This window comes from Xiphophorus maculatus, chromosome 8 (assembly GCF_002775205.1).
Source record: "Xiphophorus maculatus strain JP 163 A chromosome 8, X_maculatus-5.0-male, whole genome shotgun sequence".
Lineage (NCBI taxonomy): Eukaryota > Metazoa > Chordata > Actinopteri > Cyprinodontiformes > Poeciliidae > Xiphophorus > Xiphophorus maculatus.
The window spans coordinates 23,311,911-23,339,866 of NC_036450.1; the positions used below are offsets into that span (position 1 = coordinate 23,311,911).

General features: G+C 40.4%; 1 protein-coding gene across 3 annotated transcripts in view; it reads right to left on the bottom strand.

Moving 5' to 3' along the window:
- Window positions 1-573: 573 nt before the first annotated feature.
- Window positions 574-27,956, bottom strand: part of pde8b (phosphodiesterase 8B) — a 64,091-nt gene continuing 36,708 nt past the window's right edge. For all 3 annotated transcript variants that reach the window (XM_023338131.1, XM_014470028.2, XM_023338132.1), the window contains exons 3-22: window positions 24,839-25,029; window positions 23,561-23,620; window positions 22,283-22,340; window positions 21,930-22,018; window positions 21,749-21,827; window positions 20,582-20,722; window positions 20,400-20,488; window positions 20,259-20,313; window positions 18,282-18,333; window positions 17,234-17,311; window positions 16,534-16,610; window positions 15,180-15,344; window positions 14,499-14,544; window positions 13,467-13,596; window positions 12,991-13,189; window positions 11,063-11,280; window positions 8,849-8,987; window positions 6,399-6,566; window positions 6,169-6,298; window positions 574-3,579 (exon numbers count right to left, since the gene is read on the bottom strand). In XM_023338131.1, coding sequence (XP_023193899.1) covers window positions 3,470-3,579; window positions 6,169-6,298; window positions 6,399-6,566; window positions 8,849-8,987; window positions 11,063-11,280; window positions 12,991-13,189; window positions 13,467-13,596; window positions 14,499-14,544; window positions 15,180-15,344; window positions 16,534-16,610; window positions 17,234-17,311; window positions 18,282-18,333; window positions 20,259-20,313; window positions 20,400-20,488; window positions 20,582-20,722; window positions 21,749-21,827; window positions 21,930-22,018; window positions 22,283-22,340; window positions 23,561-23,620; window positions 24,839-25,029 — 2,274 coding nt within the window. In that variant the 3' untranslated portion in view covers window positions 574-3,469. The remainder of the gene's footprint in view (window positions 3,580-6,168; window positions 6,299-6,398; window positions 6,567-8,848; window positions 8,988-11,062; window positions 11,281-12,990; window positions 13,190-13,466; window positions 13,597-14,498; window positions 14,545-15,179; window positions 15,345-16,533; window positions 16,611-17,233; window positions 17,312-18,281; window positions 18,334-20,258; window positions 20,314-20,399; window positions 20,489-20,581; window positions 20,723-21,748; window positions 21,828-21,929; window positions 22,019-22,282; window positions 22,341-23,560; window positions 23,621-24,838; window positions 25,030-27,956) is intronic.

Sequence of the window (27,956 nt, forward strand, 5' to 3'; positions counted from 1 at the left end):
TCATATTTCTCAAACTGATGGGATATCGTTTTTTTCTTTCCGTTTAGTTACGCAAAAACAAAGTTTATCGTTTATTTTCCGTTTACATTTGATGATGTCCAATAGATATAGTTCCCATTTTTACCTGGATCTGCTCCGGCGCTGCTTCTTTTCCTCTAAACCAGTGGTGTCAAAACTATGGCTGGAGGGCCATTTGCAGCTCTTGGGATTATTTTGTGCCGACGCCAGGTAAAGATCTTCATATCATCTGTGAAACATGGATGAAAGTGCCGTGGTTTTGGCGATGCCTCCTGGCTAGCTCGCCATAATGAACTCCAGTATGAATTCTACCATGAGTCAGATTGTGATGGTGAAAAATGTGAAACCGTCTGCAACAAAATGACACCTGAAGCAGGACTGGATGTCAGTGTATCCACCAGAACTTTCATATCTTTTGCTTAAAAAATTAAGCAATTTTGAACATGGAAATTGTTCAAAGTTGAAAATATATGGTTAGAACATGGTTAAAACTTTACCAGAGGGAAACTAAGAGAGTAGGTTCGACATCTGCATTGGTGCCAGTGATGTAGCCACTTCATAGTTAAATAATGCTTTATTCATCTCTCACAATACTTTTTTTGTTTGACAGAAAACATCAAAAATAAGACATAATGTGGCGAGAGAAAAATACACAAAGCTTTCAAAACAATCAGCCATGGCAGACTTTAGGAAGGTGGAGCGTAAAACTTACAACTATTATGCAAGAGGCAGTAAAATCTTTAAAAACACAGTACAGTTGTCACGGGCAATAATAATAATTTTTTCAAAAATAGATTTTTCTCAACTCTACATATATATATACCACTCTCTGATGACGGTTTTCATCTATAAATGGTGCAAAGCTCAGAGTTGGCACGGCCGTCACTGAAGGCGAAGCTGTCTGTGGTTCTGCCAGGCTAAAAGACACAGAATGCATGTTGCATTCAAGTAGTGGCTGCTCAGTGGAAAAGGCATGGCTGTCTGTGGTCTAAAATCTCTCTCTGTCTCTCTAAAATTTCTAGTTACAGGATAGCAAAAATATCCACTCATGGCCGTGAAACAATCCGAGCTGGAACCGTGTTCCAGGTCACTGTATTTTTGGACACGATGGAACGAAATGTGAATAACGGGAGCACCGACTGCAGCTTTCTGGCCGATCAACTATCTTTCATAGCCTGACCTGCCGATTCCAATTTTCACCAATTAATTTTGTCTGAAAAGTCACTTAATATGGCAACAAAGTCGCTAAGTTAGCAAACCGTGACCTGATGTGGGGGTCGTCAGCCAGGCTGCGCAAATGGGGGCGATTTTTAGGTTTTTGTGGCGTTAGATAAGATCAATTTCACATTTAAGTGTCTTTGGCCAATTGCCGATCTCCCAAAATTGAGGAAATCGGTGCTGAATCATCGGTGCACCCCTTAGTAAATAAGAAGAAACATTAAAAGCGAAGCAAGGCAAATGAAAACCAGCGTGTTAGCTGAGTATTTACATGAACAGCAGGTGCATCAAGTAGTTTTACAGTGCGGCACAAGCAAAGCACACCCAAACAGCGACACACGACAGGATTAAGGCGTTTTCGTAAGAAAGTGATCATCATTAAAGTGACAACAAATACAGTGATGTTGGACAAAGTTGTGTGTGTGGTTTTTTAAAGTTGTTTGAAACCATGAGCAAAACGAACCAACAAATGCAACCTTTTAGTTTAAAACCCAGGACCTCTGTGACGGGACGACTGAAGACCATGAAACAACGTCGCAGATGTGTTTTCTTTTATCCTAAAAATCACCCATGACAATTATGGCTTTTCTTGTGATTCACTTTGTATAGAAAGCAGGAGCCATTACTATGAATATGTTGTAGTGTGTGAGGAGAAAAGTGAGATATAAGGCACCTATGAGGGAATCTTTGTGCCTTTGGTTGATTCTGCAGTGTGTAGCTGTGTGGCTGCAGCCCAGAGGATCACCATCGCCGCCATAATCTCCTCTGGCTGCTTAAATGGTTGCCAATACTTTTTCAACTCAAAGAAAATTTGCGTATCTGTTAAAAAAAAAGAAAAAAAAAATCATGTATGAATAAATGTCCAATTATAGAAGAAGTGATTTCTTGCTCACATTTAACTGCTGGTTTGATGTGCAAATCTTTGTTATGTCCACCAGAGGGCATACATACCATATCCGTGATTTGATCAGGTTTTCTTCTCTCTTTTTTTTTTTGTGTCTTTTAAAAAACTCAACTGATTTTTCATTGGTCGTGTTTACGGCTTCAGAGATCTTACTGGGTAACAACTCATGGGTCAGACTGAGCCACGTTTGTTTGTAAAGACGTGTGACAAATCAGAAAATAAATGGCTGAATGTTCTCAATGTAACAATTGAATTTGTTTGGGGGGTGAGGGAGCTCTATGAGCTCAATTTCCTCCCCAAACTACTAAAATAAAAGTTTTGTCCACATGAAACCTGCTCAGATGCTCACAGTTCATTTCTACAGTTTGTGTCGCAAAGCTAAAAGTTCGACATTTACCCCGGTGCAGCGCATTCTGTTCGTTGAAAGCATCTCCATCGTCCACATCGGCTGCTTTTACACACATTAAAGACGGGAAAGAAGCTAAAGCTGCAGATTCTATCTTTTTTCTCAGGCTACATGACCTTAAGACGTCCGCAGCACACAGAACAGCCCTTGGTTGTCAGGTTTTATCTATGAGGCTGAACTATCGGCGCACCCCGCTGCTTCCAGAGATCTGTTCTTGGAATCTCCCCTGACACTCTTCCTGCTCAGGGCTACTGGGGATGCTTACAGTTTGGTCCCATATATATGTTTTTATTGTTTTGTTTTTTATAGACATTAAGGATGAATAATTTCAGGTGAGCACCTTCACAAGTCTGTATCGGAAGTTTTAGAGATGCGAACTCACATCTACGAAGAAGCACAATCGCTAGAGATGCTCACCTTTTAGCCAAGCGCCTCTTGGTCTCGTCGCTCTTTTGGAACCACACCCAGATATAAAATGACAAGGTTAAAAGAAAATAATAATAATAATAAAAAGTAAAGAGCAAAACGGAGCTCGAAATCCAAAGGTCTTGATTTGCTAAAGTGCAGATTTTAGGAGTGTTACGCTGTATGGTACAGATTGTCAGGTGAGCCGCGAGGTCCAGGCAGTTTCAAAGAGGCGCCAGAAGAAAATGCCGGATGACAGCAATTTGGGCTGCCAGATGAAAACTTGTTTTTTCTTTTCCCATGGCGGTGGAACACCATGTTCAGCTGGAACGAGAAAAGCGTCTGAGATTGAAGACGGGATCAGCACCACAGTGCTCGTCAGTCAGCGATCTCGTTCCTCTCAGGCAGGAAATTGGCCCCGTTTTCTCGCCGTACGCGCTACTTTAGCGCTGTGGCTGAAATGACTAACTGTTTTAGCGTCCGGTCAGGGTCACGGTGCCAGAGAGGAGAGCAGGAAGTCAGGAGGGCGGCGGAGGACGCAGGCTCTTGCACTTCATGTCGTCCAGGTTCTTCCAGTACTTGTAGTTCTCGGACAAGTGCTCCATCAGGTTGGGGAGGCTGGCAAAGGCTGCAGCACACAAAGCAGGAGTTGATCAAATATTCACCAAATCGTATTGACACAGGTGTACCATTTGGTGCATTTAAAAGGTAGTTTAAACTTACTAAACACCAGCTAAACCAGGCTGCTAAATATCTTTTAGTCAACACACTCTTCCTTTCTCTCAAGTTACACAATGCAGATGCTCTGTCTGCACTGATGAAGATTTTCTCTGTTCAACTGCTCGAAATATCTCCAACTGACAACCATATAATTTACTTTTTCAAAGAATTTGGCTAATAACTCAACTTAACACCGACCACAGTTAGTCCGCCTTACTCCGACTGCAGTTCGCTTGCCTAGAAAGTCCAGTTCGGTTGGGGATGTTAATGCACAACCCAACTCGTCTGATGTGGACAAAAACCTCGGTTTGGCCGAAGTGAAATCTGGTGCAGTACCAGTGAATGCCAAGTGAACTGGAGACCGCTTTTGAAGCAGGTAGCAGAGCTCGCTCCTGAGCAAAAACAACCAATCAGAGCCAGGAGGAGGGTTTTAGCGCTGTTAATCAACCTCATATCCTCACTGCTAAATGTGCTAATGGTGGAGAAACAACTTACAGTTACAGAAGAGTTTCTCTGCCATCATTGGTGGCTAAGCTAACTAGCCTTAGCTTTCACAACAGGCTACACCGATGGAGAAAAGCTGTAGCAGTAGCAGAGAGCAAAGGAAGAGGGGAAGGGGGGTAAAAAGTGCCACATGAGATTGGTATTGACAGAGCTAAGACCCGCCTCTTGCCTCTGATTGGTTGTTTCTAGTTAGCAATGGGAGAAGGCAGAGGAGCTGGATTTTTTCACAGTTTATCTCACACCATCTGCCACGCCATCGTTTCAACACACAAAAAAACCAAACATTGTTTATAAAAGAACTGAAATGTGACTCAGGGCTGTGACTTTGCTCTCAATGCACACAGATTCAACATACTATACATGCAACAGAAAATTTCTCTAAAAGAATTAGGTGATAACACTTAGCTACAAATGCCCTTTCTGGTCTGAAAGGTCGAGCTCATGCATGGCGGCTAACAGTTCGGGGCTGACGGGTTCAGAGGTGTCCGTATCTCTCCTTCCTTTCGCTCCGCTGTGTGTACGTTCCCAGTGCTCTCTCGCTCGCTTGTTTACATCCTGGCTTCCGGCTCGCCGATGGCCCGCGCTGCATCTGTGACCCCTGACATGAACTGACAGCGACCCCGGTGGGTCGTATGCGCCTTGTGTTTATGTGTGAACCGGAGTCCCCTCACCCCAGATAGAACTTTCCCAACTACCCCCCTTCTCCCTCCTGTGACACTCTCCCAGTTTCTCCCACTAGCGTTAGAAGTCTTTCCGTGACATCAGAGCCTCGCTGATCGTAAACAGCTTTCCTCTCGGGGTTCGTAGGAACAGGGAACTTTAGTAGGAATAAGGAGCTAATATAAGGAATCTATTTCCTTTCCAATTCCTTTTAGCGCTGATGGGTTGGTTTCATTCATTCCGTCTGAGCTGTACTTAGGAGGTCGAGCTCAGACGAGTTCTGTTTCCATTAAAATATGACTTCAAATTTCTCTATGTGCCACCATAAAGCCATCCAAATTTAAATAGCACAAAACTATTTATCCCTCTGTCAGATTTACGTTTAGCATTGTTTTCACAAAGTTTGACAGGTTGTCTTGGTTACGTCAATGTTGGAAAAGAGGTTTTAATCTGGTTTAGTTTTCCACTGGTTAAATAAATGATATGCTAAACTAAATTCAACTATTGAAAAGTAGCATCAATTTAGTAAAAAAAAAAAAAAAATTATTTACATTTATTAAAAAATAACAAGTTGGAAATTATTTCTACCTTTCTCAATAATCACTGGAAAGTATTTTTTGCCAATAAAACAAATGCTTCTTGTTAATATGTTTGTCCAGCTTTTCCATGTTTCCACTGGTATTCTGTTAATTTACCCGTGGAGATTCAAAATGGCGTCACCTTAAAAGGAACGTTAAAGAGTGGCTGCTGTAGATGCTCAGTTTTTTTTTGTTTTTTTTTACATATTAAACATTTTTAAACATTTCCAAACAGAAAACGTTTTAGGAACAGGGAGATTTTTGGTGAGGACTCACCTCATTTGGCTAAAATGGACTGACAGCCCATAGCAACAGGTGGGGGAGGGAAAGTGTTTCTCTAGTAAAAAACAAAAAATTAATTAATTGTTTTAAACCTTGTTCCACTTTGACACCTTAAACCAGTCCATGAGCAGAATCAGTTCTTATTTCAGAGTAAATCTGCTAAACATTTGCTGGAAGCAGCTTGTGGCCAATAGAGGCGCATCAAGAAGCAAACAAGAACAAAGCGTTTTTTAGCGCATGAGAATGGAACTGATGGTCTTCGGGGAAACAGCTGGAACATGTGAGGAAGAGCCACGAAGCTGATTTTCTCCAGAACGGGGAGAACTTTATTTCTTGGAAAGCTGTTGCTGACTTTCAGTTTTTAGGAACACAGAGGCCTGTTTTAATAAATAAACTCCCTATGTATGTAAAAAAAATAAATAAAACAAATAATGTAAAAATACCCACGGCGGTGTGGGAAATGTTGCTCTTACCGTCCCAGGCGTCAAACATATCTGTGATGAAATAGTCTATGAAGGAGATCTGGGATTTGGGCACGCTGCAGGTGTTTCTGTCGAACACGGGCATCACCACGGGCAGCCCTTGTCGCTTCTCCTCGTCCGTCTGCGAGCAAAGACAAAAACAAACTCAGTTGCTTCAAAGCAAAACAACGAAAGTTTTGACGGAGAACAAACTGGCTGTCTCGCTCCCCCCGCCCCCTCACCTGGGCGAAGTACTCCTCTGAGATCCGGCCCGCCCACTCGATGCAGAGCTCCAGAGGCCTGCAGGGGTTCGCCACATCTGCACACTTGATTAGCATCCGCTTTATCAGCAGGCGGTTCTCTGGAGAGTTTCTGATGTTGCTCTGGCCCTCGCAGTCGCTGTTCGTGCTCTGCAGGAAGTATCACACAGGAACGAGCGACGTCATCAACAGAAACGTCGGTGACTCAGATCCGCTGGCCGTCGATGCTAACATAGGCTGCGGCTAATCCTGGGAGCGCAAAGACGCGGCAGCTGCGCTTCCGTTGGCCACATAGTTGCGCAATTTGGAGTTGCGACAATAAATTTGCTTTATGGAAAAACGTCAATTTCGAAAAAACTCAAGTTTCACGATAAAACGTTATTGCGTATTGAAATTAATGCATTTCGTAAACCTGCAATGAAAACAGTTTTGGTATCAAAAGACGACAGAAAGTTGCAACAAATAATTTGTTCATGACTTATAATGTAAACAAACTTATTCACTTTTGATTTTATTCATGCATTTCTTTTTTAATATTAACACCACAATTGAAAAATGGTGGTTTTTTTAGTGGAATATCAACAAAGTGTTGAGCACATTTGTAATGGAAACGCAGCCAGTTTGCACAACTTGGTGTTAGCAACTTCTTCTAACTGATGGTCGTTTGCTTTAATAAGCCTCTCCTTCTGTGTCCCATCTCCCATCAGCTCCTTTTTGTGCTTTCACAATAAGCTAAAGATCCCAATAATCACATTGAAATGTAACTAAAATATTATTTTAATCACAAAATGTGATTTCAATGGTTTTTTTTTTTAAAGTTCAGGTTTAATCAGTTTCAGAGTTTTAGAGGCTGAACCAAAGACGATCAAAGTCTGAAGTATACCTCAAACAGAAATCAAATCAGGCGTGTTTCCGTCTACTCGTTTGAAGCGAATCAACCAGGTTGCGCAAAGCGTGATTTCGTCAGATGTTGGGGGGGGGGGGAGGGAAAAACACGATGTAGATATTTGCCTGTGTGCATAAAGACGTTTTCTATTTGTTGCTAAATTTAGTAAATTTTTTCCAAATGTCATGGTTTCCATCAACGTTTTCTAATGCGATGCTTCAAAATGCGCATAAAAGAAACCTTGATGGAAACACAGCCATTTTTTTCTTTTTTGCACAGCACAAATGGCGCTTATTCAATATTAACTAGACATGGAATAATTAACAGAAAACCAGTTTGTGGCGCCTCTGACAGATAAGTCCGTTGACTTATGGCGCCCCCAAGCCTCTGGAGGGTGAGCCACATAGTGAAGCTAACAAAGCTTCAGCATTTTAGATTTTAAAAGCAAGAGAACGCCGCTTTGAAATAAATACCAGTATTATTGTCTGCAGTACATCCACGGTGCTTGTTATGCACCTTGTTATGAACTACAGCTGTTTCCCAGCCTGCACTGGAATACTGCTTTGAGTTCTGCTACAGTACATTTTTAAAAAATCACTAAATTGTTCAGTAAACATTTGGGTAAGGTACCATGGAAACGTGTCTCCCAGGATCAACGTGACAAATCTTCCAAATTGGTTTTCAAGCTGCGGCCTTTCATGTGAACTTGACTCAGGAAATAAAATACATCTGCTACCAGCAGCAACTCCACAACTTTACATCCTGCAGTTTGCAACACATTCGCCTGTGAACCAGAACTCTCAGTCTGTGACGCAGACTCGGAACAACAAACCGGGTTACAGAGCTGACACGGCGGGGATTATTTTGTGATTCGTTCTCAGTTTTTTTTTTTCCTCTTCTGACTCCCGTAGGAGGAATCTTTTTGGGTTTCATTTATTGCTTTTCACACATTTTACACCGATCTCCTGCCACTTCGTTTGTAATGAATTTGATCGGAAAATCAAACCCGTTATCGCAACACTTTTCTGATAATTAGGAGAGCAAGAATGCAGAATAAATCCTTAAAGTGCAGATTAATGAAAAAAAAAATGTTTTCACACTATAGTATTGTGATTAAGTTTGACAATAAACCTGGCCAGATATATATTAAAGTAAGACCAAACTGGTTTAAGGCGATGCTGCTTTACAGGCCAGTCTGAGGAGCAGCAGAACCGATCACTGTCGCTGCAGAAATCAGCAGAAACCGTGCAACAGGTTATTATTGATTTAAATCTGAATACAACTGATTTATAAATTACTTTTAATGATATCAGCTTTTATTCAAACAGGGTCAAAGCTCAAACAGTACAGTAACGTAGCAATTGTCCCAGACGGCATATTTTATTTTCTAGTTCTTGGTTGCCACCTTTGTGATGCTGCCCTGGGCAACCACCCCCGACTATAGCGCATATTAAAAACCACCACCGTTTGTTATCATATCTTGTTTACATTAAAAAGCCACCATTTCTGGCCCAGGAGGTCAAACCGGCGCCTGCTTGGAGCTTACATTGGTGCTGGTCTCTTCGATGGCAGCCATTGGCTTGTTGATGCTGTTGACGAACTTGCTGACATGCTCAAAGTGGCGGGTCATCTCGGTGGCGAGCACCATGTCGATGATGGCCTGGCGCAGCGTTCGGAACTGATTCCTGATGGCAGCGAGAGCGTGTGGAGACAACATGAGAGGCGAGACAGTGGACAGCTCAAACACCAAAAGGGACAACGAGTCGCTAAATCCCTTAGAGCAGGGGTCCCCAAACTTTCTCCTGTGAGGGCCACATAACTTGTCCCTTCTCTGATGGGGGGCCGGGGTCAGTTTGTAACAGAAAAAGTGTGACGATTGTAAGAGTGCTAAACATAAAAATGTATTGTTTTTCAGAAAGCACAATCAAATAACCTTTTCTGGATTCTTCAGAGAACAAAAGTTAGGAAATAACACTATTTATGAAATAAATAATAACCAAATAACACTGGGTTCTCCACATAAAAAAAAGGGTTAGGGTCAATTATATGCATGTATAAAATAGTTACTAACTAGTAGTTAATAATAAATAAAGTTCATTACTAAGGCACATTTATTTTATTGCAAAAGTCCAACTTATCAAATAAAAATGCACATATATGAAAATACTCTGGTATTGTTCAGGGGGCCGGACCAAATGTGGAGGTGGGCCGCATCTGGCCCGCGGGCTGTAGTTTGGGGACCACTGGTTTAGAGGGAGACGTTACAAAATGTTTGTGTCTGAATGTCCAAAAAAACTTTTTCTGTGTTGCCTTTAATCAGTGGACTTAGAATTAAACATCTGCCTTTCTGCTCACTTGAAGGTGGAAAGGCAGCGCTCTGGTTAGAACAGGCTTTTTCTTTGCTAGGCTATAGCACTGGCTTGCTAGCGTGACTACTAGCTAAAAATCACTGAAGGGGTTCACTGTCACATGTGACTATTGTAAAACAAATGGCGGCTATTTATACAATGGAAACAATATAGCTGAAAAGAAAAAAGTGAGTAAATAAAACAATATAGATGTCTTTAGGCCATATTCTGTTCTGTGGTAGACGACATGATGCTGTTTTTTATAACCGACACATTTTTTGACAAGCTAGGATATGTTTTGTAAGTTCATGACAAAAGAGATATTGCTGCTTCTGTAGTGTTTTTTTTTTCAGCTAAGATATTAAATTAAATATTGTGTATTGAAAGTTATTTTTTTATTAAAAGTGGTGCGTAAATAAAGTCACACTAGTCAGACAAAACGCTCTGTTGTTCTGTTACACATTGAAATGGGATCGACTAAGCAGCACTACAATTTTTTGAATTTAGAAGAAAGCAAAAAGTGTGACAACCAAGCCGTTCTTCCCCACCCTTCCACTGATGGCAAACTTGAACTTTTACACATTTTCTTTTCTTTTTCTCTCTGCATGTAGGCCAGGAAGTTTCTGGCTGCTCTCGCCGAGCTGAAGGCTCTTCCAGTGGCTTTCTTTCAACAACGGTTTTCTTCTTACCACTCATCCAGAGTTACACGCTGTTAGTCCACTGACTTCTGCTGGCTAGCATTTACGTCACATAGCAAGAACCATAAAACACCACAATTCAAGTGTTTAATCATATTAGCATGAAATGTGTTGTGAGATGTATTTATAGCCAGAGTCAGCAGTAGGAGAGCTGTAGCAGAAGGTGCTTATGTATTAAAGCAAAGACATCCAAACTTTAAAGGCCACAATTTTTTTTTTTTAAATTAAAACCCCATAAAATTTAGCTTTTTTTTAACCTGCTCAACAATAAACAACCAATGCAATATTTTAGTGAGACAAATAGATGAGCAAAAGGGATTTGTAATTTTTTTTTAGATCCAAAACATAATAATTGTGTTATTAAAGGAATACCGTTTACATTTGTTTTTACTAGTATTATTATTATTTGACTGGTGTTTGTTTCTGTTTCTATTGCACCACTAGAAAATGAGATTGAAATAATTCTCCCCTCACAAGTTTTGCTGAATTTAGTGACGTTTATCAATTAGTTAAATACAGACTTGAGTGCCCCCAGGTCTGCTTTTGAGTAAAAATGTTGCTGTGTTCAATTCAATTCAGTAAAACTTTATTCATCCCCAATGTAAAAAAGTACAGACAGCAGTGGTAAAGACAAAAACAGGCACATTAGAAACATTTCTTTCTTTGAACACATTGGTTCTTCAGCTACCTTTGTCCAACCATCCTCTCACCGACCTGTCGATGTTCTTAAAGACGTTGCTCTTGCCGTCGCGCATGGTGAGCTGGAAGGCGAGCGCGGCGTGGTGGCTCTCCAGCACGGCCGTGTCGTTGTAGAGGACGGCCAGCTCGCTGCCCGCGTTGCACAGGAAGGAGTTGGTCCGGCCCGGGTGGTCCACGTCGTGGACTGTGGCGGCTATCAGCGCCGCCACCTCGTCCAGCTGGTCCAGGCTGCTCTGAAGAGGCAACAGAAACCGAACGGAGACGTCAGCATAATTGTACGAAACTTTATAAATATGGAAATCAAATTCTGAGGTGACCCGCTATCCCTTAAAATTAACAGTTGTTGAAGTTTGGTGGTTTTTGGTGTTTGAAAAGTCTGTTATAGAGCTAATGTTAGCAAAATGCATCTTTGCCGTCTTTCTTGTAAATCTGAAAGAAAAGAAGCATGCAATAATCATACTATTTCTAATTTCTAAGATGTGTCCCTGATATTTATTATTTTATCTGGAATGTGGTTCTGTCTGACAAAACTTGGTACAAAAATATCTTTTAATATGCTATGAAGGCTAAAAATACAGTGTTATTTTCCATGCTGTTTTTCAGCATGCACAAAAGTATTCAAACCCCTTAAACATTTTCACATTTTGTCACATTACAAGTACAAGCTCCTGTTCTCAGAGTGTGTGAATTTATATCATGGGACAACACATCATACACAATAATTGGGAAATGGCGACAGACCTCTGCCAAGAGCTGAACGTTTACCCAGGGAAGAAATCCCAAGTTCTCAGAAAATGTTCCCGCCACAACAACGCAAAAGGCCAGACACGGCGCTGATCTCTGTATTTTCCAAGAAGCTCAGATTTTTCTAAGAGTTTTTTTTTTGTTTCCTGAGAGAATTAATTCATGAGTCCAGCCTGAGGCCAGAGGACGATGGTGAATTATGCCGAGCTAGCGGGAGAGCAAAAACCTGGCAAGAGAGACGAGTCTTGAGACTGAATTTGGACCCACAGAATTTTTGTATTTTTTTTTTCCATTTTTTTTCTCCGAAGAGTTTTTGCGGCGCTAGTGGCTCGTATTTTTTGTACAGTAGGCAGACAGGAAGGAGGGTGAGGAGAGGGGGGAAGACATGCGGCAAAGGTCGTCGGGACCGGGAGTCGAACCCGCGACGTCCGCGTCGAGGACTAAGGCCTCCAAACGTGGGGCGTGCTAACCCCCTGCGCCACCACAGCACGCCCCGGACCCACAGAATTTTTAAGGAGAAAATTGTCCGTCAGGGTGGAATTTGAAGCAACAGAAGTGTTTGCCTATAACGGGGCAAAATTATGTAAAGTCAACTTTCTTTTTTTTTTTTTGCTTTACATCATGTTATAATGTTATTCCCTCACAAAAAACACATCTGGGGTGTTGCTTTGACTCTTTAATGTGTGTTTGAGAAATCCTTTAATCGTCATGGCAACCATTCAGCTGTGTAAGACGTCTGGATGGACTTAGCTCCGCCTTTGAGATGCAGCTCCTCCTCAGAGCTGCAGTTTCCAAGCTTCCGCCTCACAAAGCAGCTCTTCGCTTTAACGCCTCCACTCAGCTCCTTCAGACTAGCCAGCAGCAATTAGCAAACACCTGGTGGAGCTGCTGAGCTCATTATACGAACTACTTCACAGTGTAATGCTGGTAAAAATGTTGTTAAAGGGTTTATAGAGGAACCAAGTTGCAATGACTTCTTGAAGGCGGAGCTTCAAAAAGAGCAGGAGTTTCTTAAAGGGACAAAGGCCCAATTTCAAGGCATTAAATCACTCATTTCTTTTAAGTATTATTTGATGTAAATAGCATTTTTATAGCAACTGAAGTACCTTGATTGTGCTATAAAATGGCAATCTGTGCCTGGAAAACACATAATTCTACCCCTTTCAAAAAATCAAACTCCCCATTCTGTGGTCTGTTACCTTGACTCTCTCCTTGCGCAGGAAGTAGGCCGTGGCGTGCAGGACGTCTGCAGCATGCGTGGAGTTGTGGTAGGAGTTGGAGGAGTGATAGTTGGCCTCCATGAGCTGCAGCCAAGAGCGCAGCGTCGCCTCGGAGCAGTTCAGGAAGTCACACACTCCGAAACTGGTGAAAATCTTCAAGCCGAGGTAAGTGAGGGGTCTGCAGCGGAGCAAACAACAAAGCAGGCACAACATGAGAGAAGTGTTTTAAGTTTCTGTGTTCTGGTTTCTTTTACGCTTATTTTAAAAGTTCTAGTTCCACTGGAGGATTTGTTCACTTAAGACATTTTTCTCATTCTACAAGTGAAATAATCTGCCAATTAAACCAGCACTCTTTCATCAATGTTAAAGAATTATTGACTTAAAATAAGCTCATGTTTCTTGTTCCATTTATTAAACAATAACCACAGACACGATGGTGAAAGTATAATCGGTACCTTTTATGCGTGGCTGCCTCCAGGTCCAGGATGTTGAACTCCCAGCGCTCCTCGTCGTTCAGCATCTCGGCGATGGACGGAGGAACGTCGTTGAGCGTTACCGGGATGGTCAGCTGGCTCTGGCTCATATCTAGCACACGGACACAACAACCTGAACACACCGTGGACACACACCTTTGAAGATTACACACTGTTAGACTGTAAAAGAGGGAAACCAGCCCCTGGACGGTTGACTGATCTTAATAATGAACGACTACACCAAGCTGGCCTATAGAGCAGGGAAGTTTGGCCCAAAATAATTTAAAAAATTTACATTTTTTTAAAATGCCTGAATAGTTTTTCACACTAGTATTGTTTTTTTTTTTTTAAATTAAAGTGTTTTTCTTTTTCATTTACATTGAAAACTACCCGCTTTTCCCCTTCAGTGTCTTTTTCTGTTAAATTTCAATGTTCCTTCAAAGAAAATACATTTCTTTCATTTTATTTGAAAATTTTCACAGTTGTCTTCATTTTAAAACCAAAAAACTGAAACAAAAAGGAAGGAAACATACAATGTTCATTACAGTGGACTGTAATCTAATTTCCTTGTGTATTTTCTCTTTTTCTTCTTTTTTTTGAGTAACACTTGTTGGGCCACATTTCTTAGTATGTTACAATTTTAGCCCCATTTGTAATTTAATTTAAAAACCAAACAATATGGCATAAAATGACCAACTGAATTTGACTGCGTTAAACTGGATTGATTTCTGATTGGTAATAAATTTGGACTTGAATTAGTTTACTCATTTAGTTCCTTCTTAACAAACTAAGTGAACAAAACTGACTACTGTAAAAAAGAAGAAGGAAAAAAGAAGAAATGTTCCCTTTTGTGCACACCACAAATGCAGTATTTGAGAAAAGTTCCCAGAAAAAAGATTTTCTTCTAATGTTAGCAAAACACTCAGAAGAATATAAAAGATTACAGAACGTGCAACAGTTTTCTTTGAATTCCTTTTGCTCTCTTTCGGTGTTCAGTGATGCTTCGAAACTTACTTTTGCTGAAAACATATTCATTCCCAGAGAGCCGCCGCAGCCCGTCCTGAAGAGGATGAGGAAAAAGAACAAAATCTTTTGATATTAAGCAGAAAATGTTTCGTTTGCGTTATTCTACATTGCTTTTAGCAATAGTTCAGCTATAACACACATATTACCAGCAGCCTGAATTTGCATTCTGATACAAATACAAATCAATGAATTAAATTTAAAAAATATGTCTTTGCTCATGAATACAAATAGTGCCTGCTAAACCATACACCAGATCATATTTTTTTTAAAGTGTTGCTTTTAAAGAACGTTATAAATAAAACTGGAGAACCTAAAACCTTTCTCCTTGTTAATATGACTTTCTCTTCATTTTAAAACCTTCTTGCGATAATATTGCATCTTTATTCTGCTAATATTATAACTATATCCTTGTACCTAAGCATACATTTTTGTAGCCCAACCCTAATAATAATAATAATAATAATAATAATAATAATAATCAGTTGTACAACTTACAGAAGGAATGAGTGAACTAAATGCTAAAAAAATATTTTCAAAAAGTGTCAAAAGGAAGCAAAAAAAAAAAAAAAAGAAAAAAAAACTGATTAAAATTGGATCTGGTTTGAAAAAAGTCAGAGATTTTAGTTCAAGGAGGATTTAATATGTTTGCAGGATGTTGCTGCTTCTTACAGTCATGAGCCCCCCGACCAGGTCGTTGGTGTGGGGGTCGTCGTCTTTGGAAGCCAGCTGGGGGGAGTAAAGCTCGGTGGTCCTCAGGATCTCCAGCACGCGGTCCAGAGCCTCGGCGACCGTCACCGGACTGCTCTCCTGGGCCGCGTTGATGATGTTTATTACCTGCACACCAACACACCACAGGCATTACATGCGATAACAGAGCGACTCTTTGTCTCGGAGGTCTACATGTGACGCCGCTGCGGCGTCTCTACTGGAGAACACAAAAGCAAAACAAAAAGAGAAAATAAAAGTTATTAAAATAAAGTTATTTTTGAGTCCATAAGGGCATCACAGGCCCTGCAGCGGCGGGCCAAATGAGACGATGGGAGACACAGATATGTTGTTAGATGCGGCACGATGTGATCCAGCCAGCAGCTTTATTTAACTGAATCTGTGTGAGGTTTGTGTCACGGTAAATTTTGTCGCGTGATAAATCGTGCCGGTAATTATCGCGATAAATGATATTATTATTGTTTTGAAACCATTTTCAAGTAATATATTGATAATAGCACTGTAATACGCTTGATTTTAATTGCATTTCTTATTTGATGGGAACATTGCAATTCAAATATTGCATTGTTTTTGACATTTTGCACACATTTGTAATAGAAACCCAGCGAGTTTGAGGTTTGTTCACATTTAAACAGCCCCATTTTTGCATTCTTTCATTTTTTAACATATATTTTCAAGTTTAACATATCTGTTTTGATTTCTTCTGAACAATTCTAAGTTGAGTGTTTATATATATATATATATATATATATATATATATATATATATATATATATAAAGCAGGTGTGTCCAAACCTTTTGTCAGGAGGGCCAAAATCATCGGCTGAAAAATTCTGGTATCCTGGATTCTGGTAAGTAAAAGTTGGTGGATATTTGTGACTCTATTTGCTAAGAAAAAGGTAATTTATGTAAACCTAAGATTTTATTATTATTAATAATTAAACAAGATCTTGTGTTTGTGAAAATGTTGCCTTAAAACACACACTGTCCATCTGCTCTATTCAAGAATTGTGGTTGGAGGCCGGGAAAAAAAAATTCTGCGTGCCGCAAATGGCCCTCTCACCACACTTTGGACACCCCCGCTTTAAAGTCTTTGATGAAAAATAATCTGTTGCTTAAATAGTTTCTAGCAAAGAAAATTTTACACCTTGTGGAGTGTTTCACAAAACGATACACATATTTTGTATGTGTACCGTTTCATGAGTCACTCCACAAGGTGTAAAACTTTCTAAATATAAATATAAGTATTTATTCATGATTCAAACAGACATGAAGGAGTAAATGAGGAAGATTGAACCTTGGTGATGGGAGCCTCAATTGTCATCGAATGGATTCTTGCAACAGAAGAATATCTCCGGTTCTGTAAACTAGGAGCTGTAAGGAAGAAGTCGTAACTGTTAGCACAGTGAAAATTCAAGCCTATGAATGTTTCTGTTGGCATGTATTCAAAGATTAAAACCAAAGATTAGAGGAGTCAGAAATTGTAAACACAATTGTAATACACAGACACACGTAACATGCTGTATCTTTTTAAAAAAGGTGCCACATAATCACTCATTTTAGGCTGCAGCAATCATGACCTTTAACTGTTGGACATCTTAACGTATTCTGCCTTATAGAGGAATAATTTAGGATTTAAGTGAAAGAAAAATAGGTAGGCAGAGAACAGCTGCATTCAGCAGAGATCTCTCAAAATAGCTGCAGCTGCGTCAAAGAGGGTTGAGGAGTGGAGGGGCTGGAGGAGACGCAGATGTCGTCAGCCTACAACATCTCCGTTTAGGATCTCTTCACCTTCAAGAACCAACCATAACGCCGTCTGACTCACACTCTGACTTTCCATCTCTAATCACCTCCCCTCCCGTTCTCTCTCTCTTATTCCTGTTTCTATTTTATTCTGTCTGTGTTGAACTCTCTCTGTGCTTCTGTCGCTTTCTTCTTCACACAGCAGAGCCGATGCAGTTCTGTTCGGTGAAACGGAAAGCTCTGAACGGACCTACCGTCGCTGCCACGGGAACCAACCGATCTGGCGTCGATCGAATCTTTCCGTCTGTCCCTGTGTCGCAGTGAATGGCACTCTGTACAGGAAGCGAAGATGTTAAATGCAGACAGACACGCATTGTGGCTGTTTCATTAATAGAAATGTTATTTGAGACTAAAAAAATGTTAATCGATAATGTAGTTTTCTTGTAGTTACTCTTTAGATCTGCAGTTTTAGATGTTATCTGTGACTTCAAATATAACTAGAAATTGATTTTTCTCCTCTATTTATTGCAACTGTTTAACTGCCACTATTTAATTCATTTCTGCACTGGATTCACAAAGCAGATTGGACTAAGTGCATACAGAAGCAGTCCCACCCATCGAGTCCAGAAGATAAATGTTTTTGTCTTTTTTTTCTTACTTGAAACAGTTTACTTGATAAATACGACGGCGGATTAAGGCTGTTGCAGATGGGAAAAGAAAAAAGGCATACATTTCTACCAAAAAACTAAAACATTTTTAGATTATTCTCAGAAATTTCCAAGAAAAAAAAAACGAGGAAATGTCGGAGACATAAAGCTGGAGACTTTGCAAGAAACACTCAAATTTGTGAGATTGCGCTCAAAATTGTTTTAGAAAAAACTTGGAAATTCTTGTTAAACAAAAGTCGAACAGTTTTGACTTACGAACATTTTCTGAGTACCAACAGTCAAAAATTTAGGGCTTTTGAAAGTTTTGAAAAGTTTGAATTGTCAAAAACTCCAAAATTGTCAAAAAATTGCATGTTTTTTTTTTACATTGTAATTATGCTTAGCTAATATTGTGTTTTTAAATTTGTAGTTGTATTTAGCGATTTGTTGATTTGAGCTTCAGGCCGTCTGCACAGATCCGACTCTTTGTCTAGGTTGAGAGTGAGGAGCAGATTTAAACTCAGGTTTACTATCCGAAAACAGCTTTATTCATCCGCCTTTTAGTGTTGCGCAGAATAAATTACAACCTTACATTTCAGGTTGGTAAAAAGCAGCTGTCTATGTAAACAAGAATGAAAACACAGTAGTTAGTTACCTGATTGAGAAAGGTCCCCGCTGCATCTGTCTTCCTTGTTCATTTTGAGGACCTGACAGAAAGCGATAAACCAGAGCTCAACTCCTTCCCTACATCACTAGACAGATCAAGAGTGTTGTTTTCGATCAAACCTGCTATTGGTAGGACTAAACCCAATCAACATCAGGTCAGTACCTCATTGCTAGTACCTAAGCCAGTCCTAACTGCAGTGGTCACAATGTTATTGTAGACGTGTCCCATAATTCCAGCTGCTCAGCGATTCTCTTGTCGTTTCGATGGCATTGAGAGAGATTAATTCAGATTACTGCTTCTATGTTCAAACTTGTAGCTCACACATGCGGCTGACAGTTTGTTCGGTACGCCGTGTTTGTCACGCCAAGGTTATGTAGTTATGGATGTGCAGGACCTCTAATCTGGTTATAGAAGATTTTCCTCACCCAGTGACTCACTGTGCCTCTGCACAGCACGGACAAACAAACAAGCACAGTTATGTAATGATCAACGTGTATCTATGAACACAATGTAAAGGATTTTAATTGAAATTTTCAGGTGGAAAATTTAGAAAATATGTTGCTATTGCTAAAAAAAAAAGAAAAAGAAAAAGGAGATTATTTGAATCAAATTTGAAATTAAATACATTTTGTGAGAGACAAACAGTTCAAAGTTGGGATCAGTTGCTACCTTGTCTAAGAATTTTCATTCCCCAAAAAGCTGGAACGGTTTGTAATAATTTGTCTTTGGCGAGCCGCCGACTCACCTTGTGCATGAAACAGAACGATGAGCTAAAGCTGCTCTCTGCGCCAGGTATAAAGGTATAAATAGCTTTGGCACCTGGTTTCTAGCCTTTATGGGCCTTAAAGGGAGATACTGGTGCTTAGCTGTAGCTTAGCATGGTATGACGTTATTGGCCTGCAGCTCAGCTGAGGGCAGCAACACGTATGCTTCATGGTAGCCGCATGGAAGCATGTCGGGCTATCCCCCCTCCCCCAAAGATTTAAACTTGACAATTTAGGTTTAATTTCAAGCGCTAACTAAAATTAGCACTTCAAACAATATAAATCAGAGAACTTTTTGCCATGCAGTGAAAGAATATTGGTCCCTTTTCTTCTGTTTTGATGTGTCGATTTCCCTTTAGATATTTCAGATCTGTAAGCTGTCACAAACATTAAGTCTACACTTTTGTCTCATCAATTTGCAGAATATTTTCTCAAAACGTCTTATGGTGAGACGAGGCTTTGACTTGTTTTTGGTCTGTAGTGTTTTTTCCTTGGAACTCTTTTCTCTGGTCTCTTTCTTATTGCTGAATCATTGACAAGTAATTCAATGCCTGATCAGATGCCATTCAAATTTCTATGTGACCCAATGGATGAGTTTTTGATGCACTCCTGGAGGTTCCCAGGACTTGAACCTTCCCAGTCAAGTCCTGGGAAGGTTCACTCCTGTCCTGTTTCCCCCCTTTGTGGATAATGGTTCACTGGAGTCCAAAAAACATTGGAAATAACTTTGTAACCTTTTTCAGATTAATAGTTATCAATGGATTTGCATCTCATCTATTTTTTAGACTGGACCATGATGTCTTTGAGATCTTTAAGTTTAGCTGTCGGGCACGTTCTACTTGAGAAATTTCTTGACTCTACAGGTCTGGCAGTAGTCAAGCCTTGTTGTGTATAAAGTTAGAAGTAACATCTTTTTTCTGGAACTCCATTTTTCTCTGCCAGCAAAAAGCATTTTTCCTGAGGTTGTGTAACCCAGTTGAGTGGTACTCATAAAGCAGCAAATAATAATTTATAGACTTACATTGTACATCATTGTAACTCTACCTATCTCCAAACCTAAACTGAAAAGGCTAAATTAAGTCTGTTAATCCAACTTTCTGGTGTATGAAAGTCTGAATTCCCAAGATAGCAGCTCAAAACTCGAAAATCTGTAGCCGTATGAAGGAAGCGCAGAGAGCTGAGAGGAAAAAAGCGTAATCACCTGATTGTTGTTGTCGGTATGAGCTCGCTTGATGGCTACGAAATGTCGGATTTTTCTGTTGGCAGAAGGAATCTGTCAGAGATTTTCAAATTTCTTGTTAAGCTGCAGAAGCTATTCTTGGATTGCGTAGATTTATCTCACCCTCCCTGGCCGATGACAGGCAGTATCTTCACTTGCTGCTGAATGCTGTCGCCTGACTTCTTCCTGGCAAAGTAAATGCCTTGCCATTCCTTCAGACACGACAGAGCAACCGGGCCGATTAAAAACCCTCCTGGGTTTACAAGCTCAATAGCAGCGGATTGACAGATGGATCCAAAACTCACTTTGCCTTTTTTGATGCAGGTGTTGATTGTATCGAGTAGATCGGCTCTGTTCTTGTCGCTCTTGGGAAGTTCGGTCAGTTCTTTTCCAATCAACTCCCCCCTGTGGTATCCCATCATCCTCTCAAAGGCCGGGTTCACATACTGGGTCACAACCACAGAGAGGTTAGAGACACCGGATGGATGACCATTTTCCTGCTAACATCTCTTTGATTATTGGATGTTAACTTCCTGGTGAAGTTAAAAATGGACAAATCCCAATTAAGCAACAAACTAGTATCAATGACATGACTAAAAAGGCCTGAAATTTCTTGATACCTCTATAAATAAATAGCTAATAAAGAGTTAAGCAAAACAGTTATCAAAGATGTGACCACTTAAAAATACATTAGTAGGCAGTAATAATAACAAAGGTTTATATTAGTAATTAGTTAATTAAAACTGAAATATTTATTATTTTACAATTAGGGTCCCTCCATAAATGACCCACACATTGATTAGGCTAGCAGAACCTAATATACCTATAACATTAATCACAATTCATAGAACATTTTTTATGTTTTACCAAGAAATAGTTTTTTTATTTAATAATCACAATCAGTGAATAGTTAATAAATCAACTAATAACAAGAATTAAGCTCTTAATAAATCCATAATAATAATTACTAGAAGCTAAGTTACTATTTTATGAGCTCCTCATACATTACTAATAAACAGTTACTGAAACAGTTATTTTTAAAGCAGTAAACAGCTAATAAACCATTAGTAGGTACCACTAATATGGCTAAATAATAACGGATTAATCAACTATTAATAATTGAACTAAATGTGCTAATGGTTCTCAGTTAAGGGATGAAAGAGTGAAAAGTCCGACGTTTTATTCAAGTGTTATGGTGCCTTTTTTTCTAGCTATCTTAAATAGACAGAACAGCTAGGCTAGCATAAATGTTAGCCGTACGGCGTTTTCATACAAACAGGAATGTATGTAAGAGGTAGTTGAATAGACAGATAGAAAGAGAGAAAGAGAGAGAAAAGAGATATAGAGACAGAGAAAGATGTGAAGATGAATACCTAAAGTTAAATATAATTTAGAAAGAGATAGCTAAAGATAATTGTAAATAGAGATAGCTAAAGATAAGGACCGACAGATAGATGTAATGTAAATCCCACCTGAATGATGTGATCCTCACTGGTGATTTCCACGGCCTCTTGGCAGTACTCCAAGGCCGTAAAGACAGAGTTGCAGGCCCTATAAATGAGTGAACTTTCTGTAACTCAAAATGGCCAACGATTCTAAACATGTAGTTTAAACATTGCTCCAAAACTGCTTACATCTGTTCGTGTGCCGTACCTGAGTTTGAACTGGCAGCGCACCTCTCCATGTTCGGTCTGGATGAGTTCGTTATAGCACGCTGACACGCTGCTGTTCTCCACGAACCTCTGGAGTCCGACCCGGGTTAAGTGGTGTTTGAAGGAGAGGCAGAGGGATGAGAGGGGGATGAGTCAGGATCCGCTCAACTGCGACTTGTTTAGAAACCACCCACGTCATTTTCACAGCGTTTAGCACGACAGGTGACACAACTCGCACTCAGAGTGACAGTCATGCTTCTATTTTTGCAGGCTCTAGTTTTCTATTAAAGTAAGCCCTTGAGTAGCATGCAAAAAAAACACAGCTAGGAGAGGAGGTAAAATGGTTGGACGTACTCTGCTAAATCCAGCGCAGAGGAGAGGGAGAACGGACGGTTCCTCTTGGTCCGGGAGTCTGTGTATTGGCAGAGAACAATCATTGCAGTGTGTATTTATCAAAAACACAACAGAACCAAACCTACAGTAAACACAAAGACCAAGAAAAGCTAACAGCTTACCTTGCAGCAGAGTTTATACCTTTACACATTTTAATCTCTTTACAGTCACACTTCATTGTGTATAATAGGGGTTTTATGTAATTGACAAAAAAACAAACTAAACAAAATTCGTACATGGTTTCAATTATTTACAAATAAAAATCTGAAAAGTGTGGAGTACATGTTTCAATACTCTGTGGAACCACCTACGTTTGGAGTATGTCTACCGTTTATGTACAATTAGACTATAATTTTTGTCTATTCTGGTTCAAAATAGCTCAAGTCCAATCAGTTTGGATGGAGAACAGCTGTGGACATGATTTCTTTTTTTTAAATTTAGGTTCAATTAGATTTAGTTCTAATTGATTAATGGCAGATGGACTACTCTAACGCATGAATATGCTAAGTCTATACCTCTGTTTTGTAGCTTTCACTCTCAAGGCTTTTTCTCAAGCTCCAGAGATTTGTCCCGTTGAGCTCAATTTCTCAAGATGCATTTCATCCTGGCCAATGAGCAACGAAAGAAGGAGGAGTTGTGAACAACTAATTTAGAATTGGCAAAGGCAACAGAGGAAGTGAACAAAGCCAGTCAGTCCCTTCCAAATATTGAGCAATTAAAGTTGAAGCAAAATGAATATTTAAGGCATTTTATTGCTGGCTAGAATGTTGTGGTTCAACTCCCTATGGAGTTTGGCAAAAGTTTAATTTTTTTGTTGGCTCTGTTAATAGCAAATGAGGTGGCACGCAATTTTTCTTAAGGTTCGTAGCATAAATAGCTTCCTTCCCAATGGATCTGGCCAAATGTTGGACGTTATAATCAGATCCAATCGTTTAAGAATTCAACAGATTCCAACCAATCGTTTCTCAATAGCCAAGGGTCCAGACCCCCAGTATGAAGTAAGACGTAGTAAAAGGGGTTTGGCTTTTAGGGTAGAGTAAAGGAGTTGTATATGAATGTTAAAACAGTCCAAAGACAACTAAACACTTCAAATCCTTTTCCGTCTACTTCACAAAAATGTACATATTCCATAAAATCCCCAAAATGTACATTAAACCTTGTGATTGTATAAAAATATATAGTACTTTTCAGATACACCTATAACCTGCATACAGGTACAAATAAAAATGTAAAGCTTACTTTTGTGCTACGACAGCAAGTATAACCGTGCTTTCCGAGGGCTTTGTGGCGCGGATCATCCTGAAAATGAAGCACAATAAAAACTCAGCAGGCGAATCAACAACACATCATTAAACTCTGACGCTGGACGCTGGCGAGGTGGCTTGGACCGAGGTGCGGGACGGACATGTGGGCAGAACGGGGGTGATGTCACTGCCGGAGAAGAAGGACAGAACATTTCTGTGTTTAACACAGAAACACCAAATGCGGCTTGCGCTTCGGAGGTTTTGGCCACCGAGTCCACACAGCTGGCAGGAAGTGTGGGAAAGCGGTCTGGAGGTGGAGAAGCAACGAGTCGACAGTGATGGAGCACAAAAAGGAGCGACGGAGGGAACGGATGATGGCAGAACTCCTCAGGGGAGATGGAGATAGAAGGGAAAAAACTTTATGAAGGAAGGGAGCGTTAGAGGCCAGGCACAGCAGGAGCAAGGACTGTGGTTATCACAGGACAGGGGAGACTAATGGATCAGTTTCTTGGGAAAATTTCCAAAGGACGCACAATAAATCACAATAAATACATGGTGGTGAATTTTGGTCAATTTTGCCTGTGTTCATTAGTCTGCGCTTCGAGTGTTGCACTAAATCCAGACACGGATCTCACATTAAGTCAACATGTCCAAAATACTCCTGGAAAGCCCGGCAGGAAGGGGAAAACTGTGAAAAATAGGGGACTAAAAATACCCTCGGAATAAATCCTCATGCATGCCACAAAGCAAGAGGGGACAGAAACACACACCAGCATGAACTTAACAGCTGCTACCGCACTAGACGTAGAGCAGCTCTTGTCAGCAAATTAACTCACTGCTTAGTGATTCTTAGTTTACCACATATTTCCGTTAGCCTCTTTTGGCTCATAACACCCTTATTTATCCTTTTTAAAATGAAAAAAAACAACAAAAAAAAACAAACGTGTTAAGCTTTGGGCTCAGGGCTCTTTTGCGGTTCATTGTGTTGCTGGTGCCTCCAGTGAACACAAGATGGCGCCAACGAGCCCTCACGGAGCATCTGCTTTCAGAAAAGCTAAACTCGAGCCGCTTAACAAGATTCAGGTTAAAAAAATAAATTAATTAATTAAATCAGCAGAAGTTACAACATATTGGATAAAACTCAATGAATAGATTCTCTCTGGCGTCCTGTTTTCAGGTTTGGGAATTGAAACATGTTCCCATTTTAAAAGACAGAGAAGTACTTTTTCTATAAATATCCCGTCTCCTCCCATTTATTTGAGTCCGGACTCACCGGCAGACGGCTTCGGGCTCAAAGTAGCGCGAGTGACGTCCGTCAATGACGATGATCTCGTGGTGCTTGTCCAGGAAACACTCGACGGCAGACTCGGGCGTCCGCGCGATGTTGCACCGGAAGCCGGCGCGGTCGCAGGCCCACCAGAAGGCATCGCTCTGGCTGTCCTCCTTAGCGAACACCAGCAGAACCTGACGGAAGTCAATATTGTGCGACTTTCAGAGGCACCAAAATAGGTGCAGTTAAAAAAAAAAAAAAAAAAATGTTTTTACAGATTAAATTTTGGTTTCAAATGTTTAAAATAATCTTTACACCCTGTAAACTTTTTAACTTGTTGTAACGTCACAGCGAGAAACCTCATCGTGTGACTAATCAATGACATTTTGCGTCAATGTTTTTTTTTTTACACTCGTTCATGTAACGTTACACAAATTTGCAGGCAACTTATGTTTTAGTGCTTTACCCAATGGGCACGACCACAAGTGGCGAGAACAAAGTTGGACTCAAAAACATTTCTTTCCAATTTAATGTTTCTTCTGGCTTAGTCACAGTCGACCCAATCTAGCCATTTTGACTGAGCTTTAGATATTTAGCAAAGCAGAATTTGTTATATATTTAATAAAAACAAACAAAAGAGAACCATGTATCATTTTTACCTCCACTTATGCTATTGCAGTATCATGTATAACTGTATTCTTGTTTCAGGTCTTTCAGGAACAATATCTTGCTCACATTTTTCCAGGTGTTTTATTTTATTTATTTATTTGTTTTGCTGCAACATTTTTTTTTTATTTCTCCATATTTTTCTTCAATTTTGACATCAATATGAAACAAACCAAAACATTTTAAACATTCCCCTCTTAGCTCCTCCACTAGTTTTCAAGAGCTAGTGGAGCTAGTTTTGCTAGCCACGTTTCCATCAACGCTTTCCAATGTGCTTTTTTGAAGTATCACGTTAAAAAAGGTTAGATGGAAATGGCAAAATTAGAAATTACATGATCAATTTAGCAAAAATGTCCTTGCGCTCACTTGATGTGTTGTTTTGACTTTTCCACAACAACAAAAAAAGAGTTAATATGCTAAAGGGGAGATGGGAATGCAATTGCCAAATAAATTTTGACACGACAAACTTCCCCATCCACTAGTGGGTTGCAGCATGGAGGGGCTGGCGAGAGGCAATCCTGACTGGGATAGGATTGGGGGAACGCTCCCATCCACTGGTGGGTCTGTGCTTTACCAGAAACACAAAACCTGGACAAAAAGTCCACATCTCCAGCCTGGAGGGGCAAACTCTCTTCATTCTGCTGAGATGTGTAGTACACGCCAGTTTGCAAACTCTACATCTTGTTCTTTACAGCCCTGAGTAGAGTCAACATGTGACCAAATCACGCTTTGTGGAGCCTGGTTGATTCGCTCCAAACTAGTAGAAGGAAACACCTCTACTCTGTCTCTTTCTTTTTGTTTTATTGCAGCATTTTTAAAATGTGCTAAAAATCTGCATGAGAATTCATTTCTACAGAGACGTTGGACTGTAATGTCAATCTCTTGCTCTCCTGTAATAAATCCAGCTGCCATGCAGATGGTTAGAGACCTGGACTCTCCTTAACTGCATAGATGAAGCACCTTCCTTTTGAAGAAAATGAAGAAGAGTAACTACATCTCCACTTTCTCTCATACCGTATATGTACCCTTTTGGCTGAAACTGAACAGCCAGCAATCCTCAAACGCTGCCGATGGGATGCACAGAGCTTTTAAGTCGCTTTTTTGATCTCAAACCGTGCTTGGACCACTGACAACACCAGCCACCTTTAGTACATTGGTGCAAAAACGCAACATAGCACACAGGCACGCTCTCTGGCAGCTGGACCGCAGCCAGAACTAACAGCACTCGGCTCTGCCGCGCAGCAGCATCACCTCCTGACTCCCTCTGAGGACAACAAAGGATACAGGGACAGAGCGAGAGTACGGAGGGTCAGCACTCAGAGAGAGAGAGAGAGAGGGCAGACGATGAGGGTGAGCGTAAAAGAAGCAGAGGATGTCTAAAGTCATGACTTTCCACAAATCTTGTGCTGTTAATAAAAATGTAAAACAGGAGTATTGTGTCGCGTAGTGCCTTTACAGGTGGAAACAGATCAAACAAAAAAAACACTGAATGAGGAAAAAAACGAGCGGTGCTGGCACAAGAGGCTAGAAACTGAAGCAGCGGTCGGAGGGAGAAGGTGGACTCTTACTTGTGAGTGCCTGTGAAAGGTCTACAGTCTTTGATCCCGTGCAGGCTTGTGTAACCATGATGCTAGCATGTGAAATTCCACACACAGGGGACCCCACGGACACCGGAGCGCACACCTTCCACCCGGGAATGTTACCAGTAGAGGGCTGATAGGAGGCGCCGTTGGTCTGATGTGCGGCGGCGTATTTAGACAAACAACTTCTCTGCACCACACCATCTGCATGTAACTCTCTTTATCTTTATCCTTCTATATCTACATCTCTCCATATGTGTATCTATATTTGTACCTCTCTATATCTCTCTCTCTCTCCACACATCTCTCAATATTTAATCTACATTTTAAATACCACGCAAATCAAGCTGCACCAGCTGCCCCTTACTGACCTCCCTGCTCGCACAGTTAGCATTCACGCTAGCCCGGCGGCTAATCCTCGACGGCCGCTGTTGGCTGCCTCACGTTTCCAGAGTTCACCGGGTCAATTTGCCGTGTTAAAAATACATCTGAGTGAGAGAGTGTTTCTAATTATTGGTCACTCCAGCTTTTATGCCGTAATAAAACTGCTGTCCACTTGAGTCATATCAGTCTTATAAACCTGATCAGAATGTGAGTGGTGGTGTCTGGCTGGTGTTACTGTAAAAGCTTATGATACACTTTGTTTTCCTGAGGAGAGTAGAGAGGCCTTAAAAACACAAAGGACCAACATAAGCGGTTGTAACACATTTGAATTTTACTTTCATCTGGTATGGTAGTTTAAAAGAGGAGCCACAAGCCAATAAAGACTTATTACTTATTATAAAATGCTATTGTAATAAATGTTATCAAGCTGACAGTCATTCTTAGAATGAAAAGGGACAAAAAATCGCACTTTTCTATTTTGATAGGTAGAA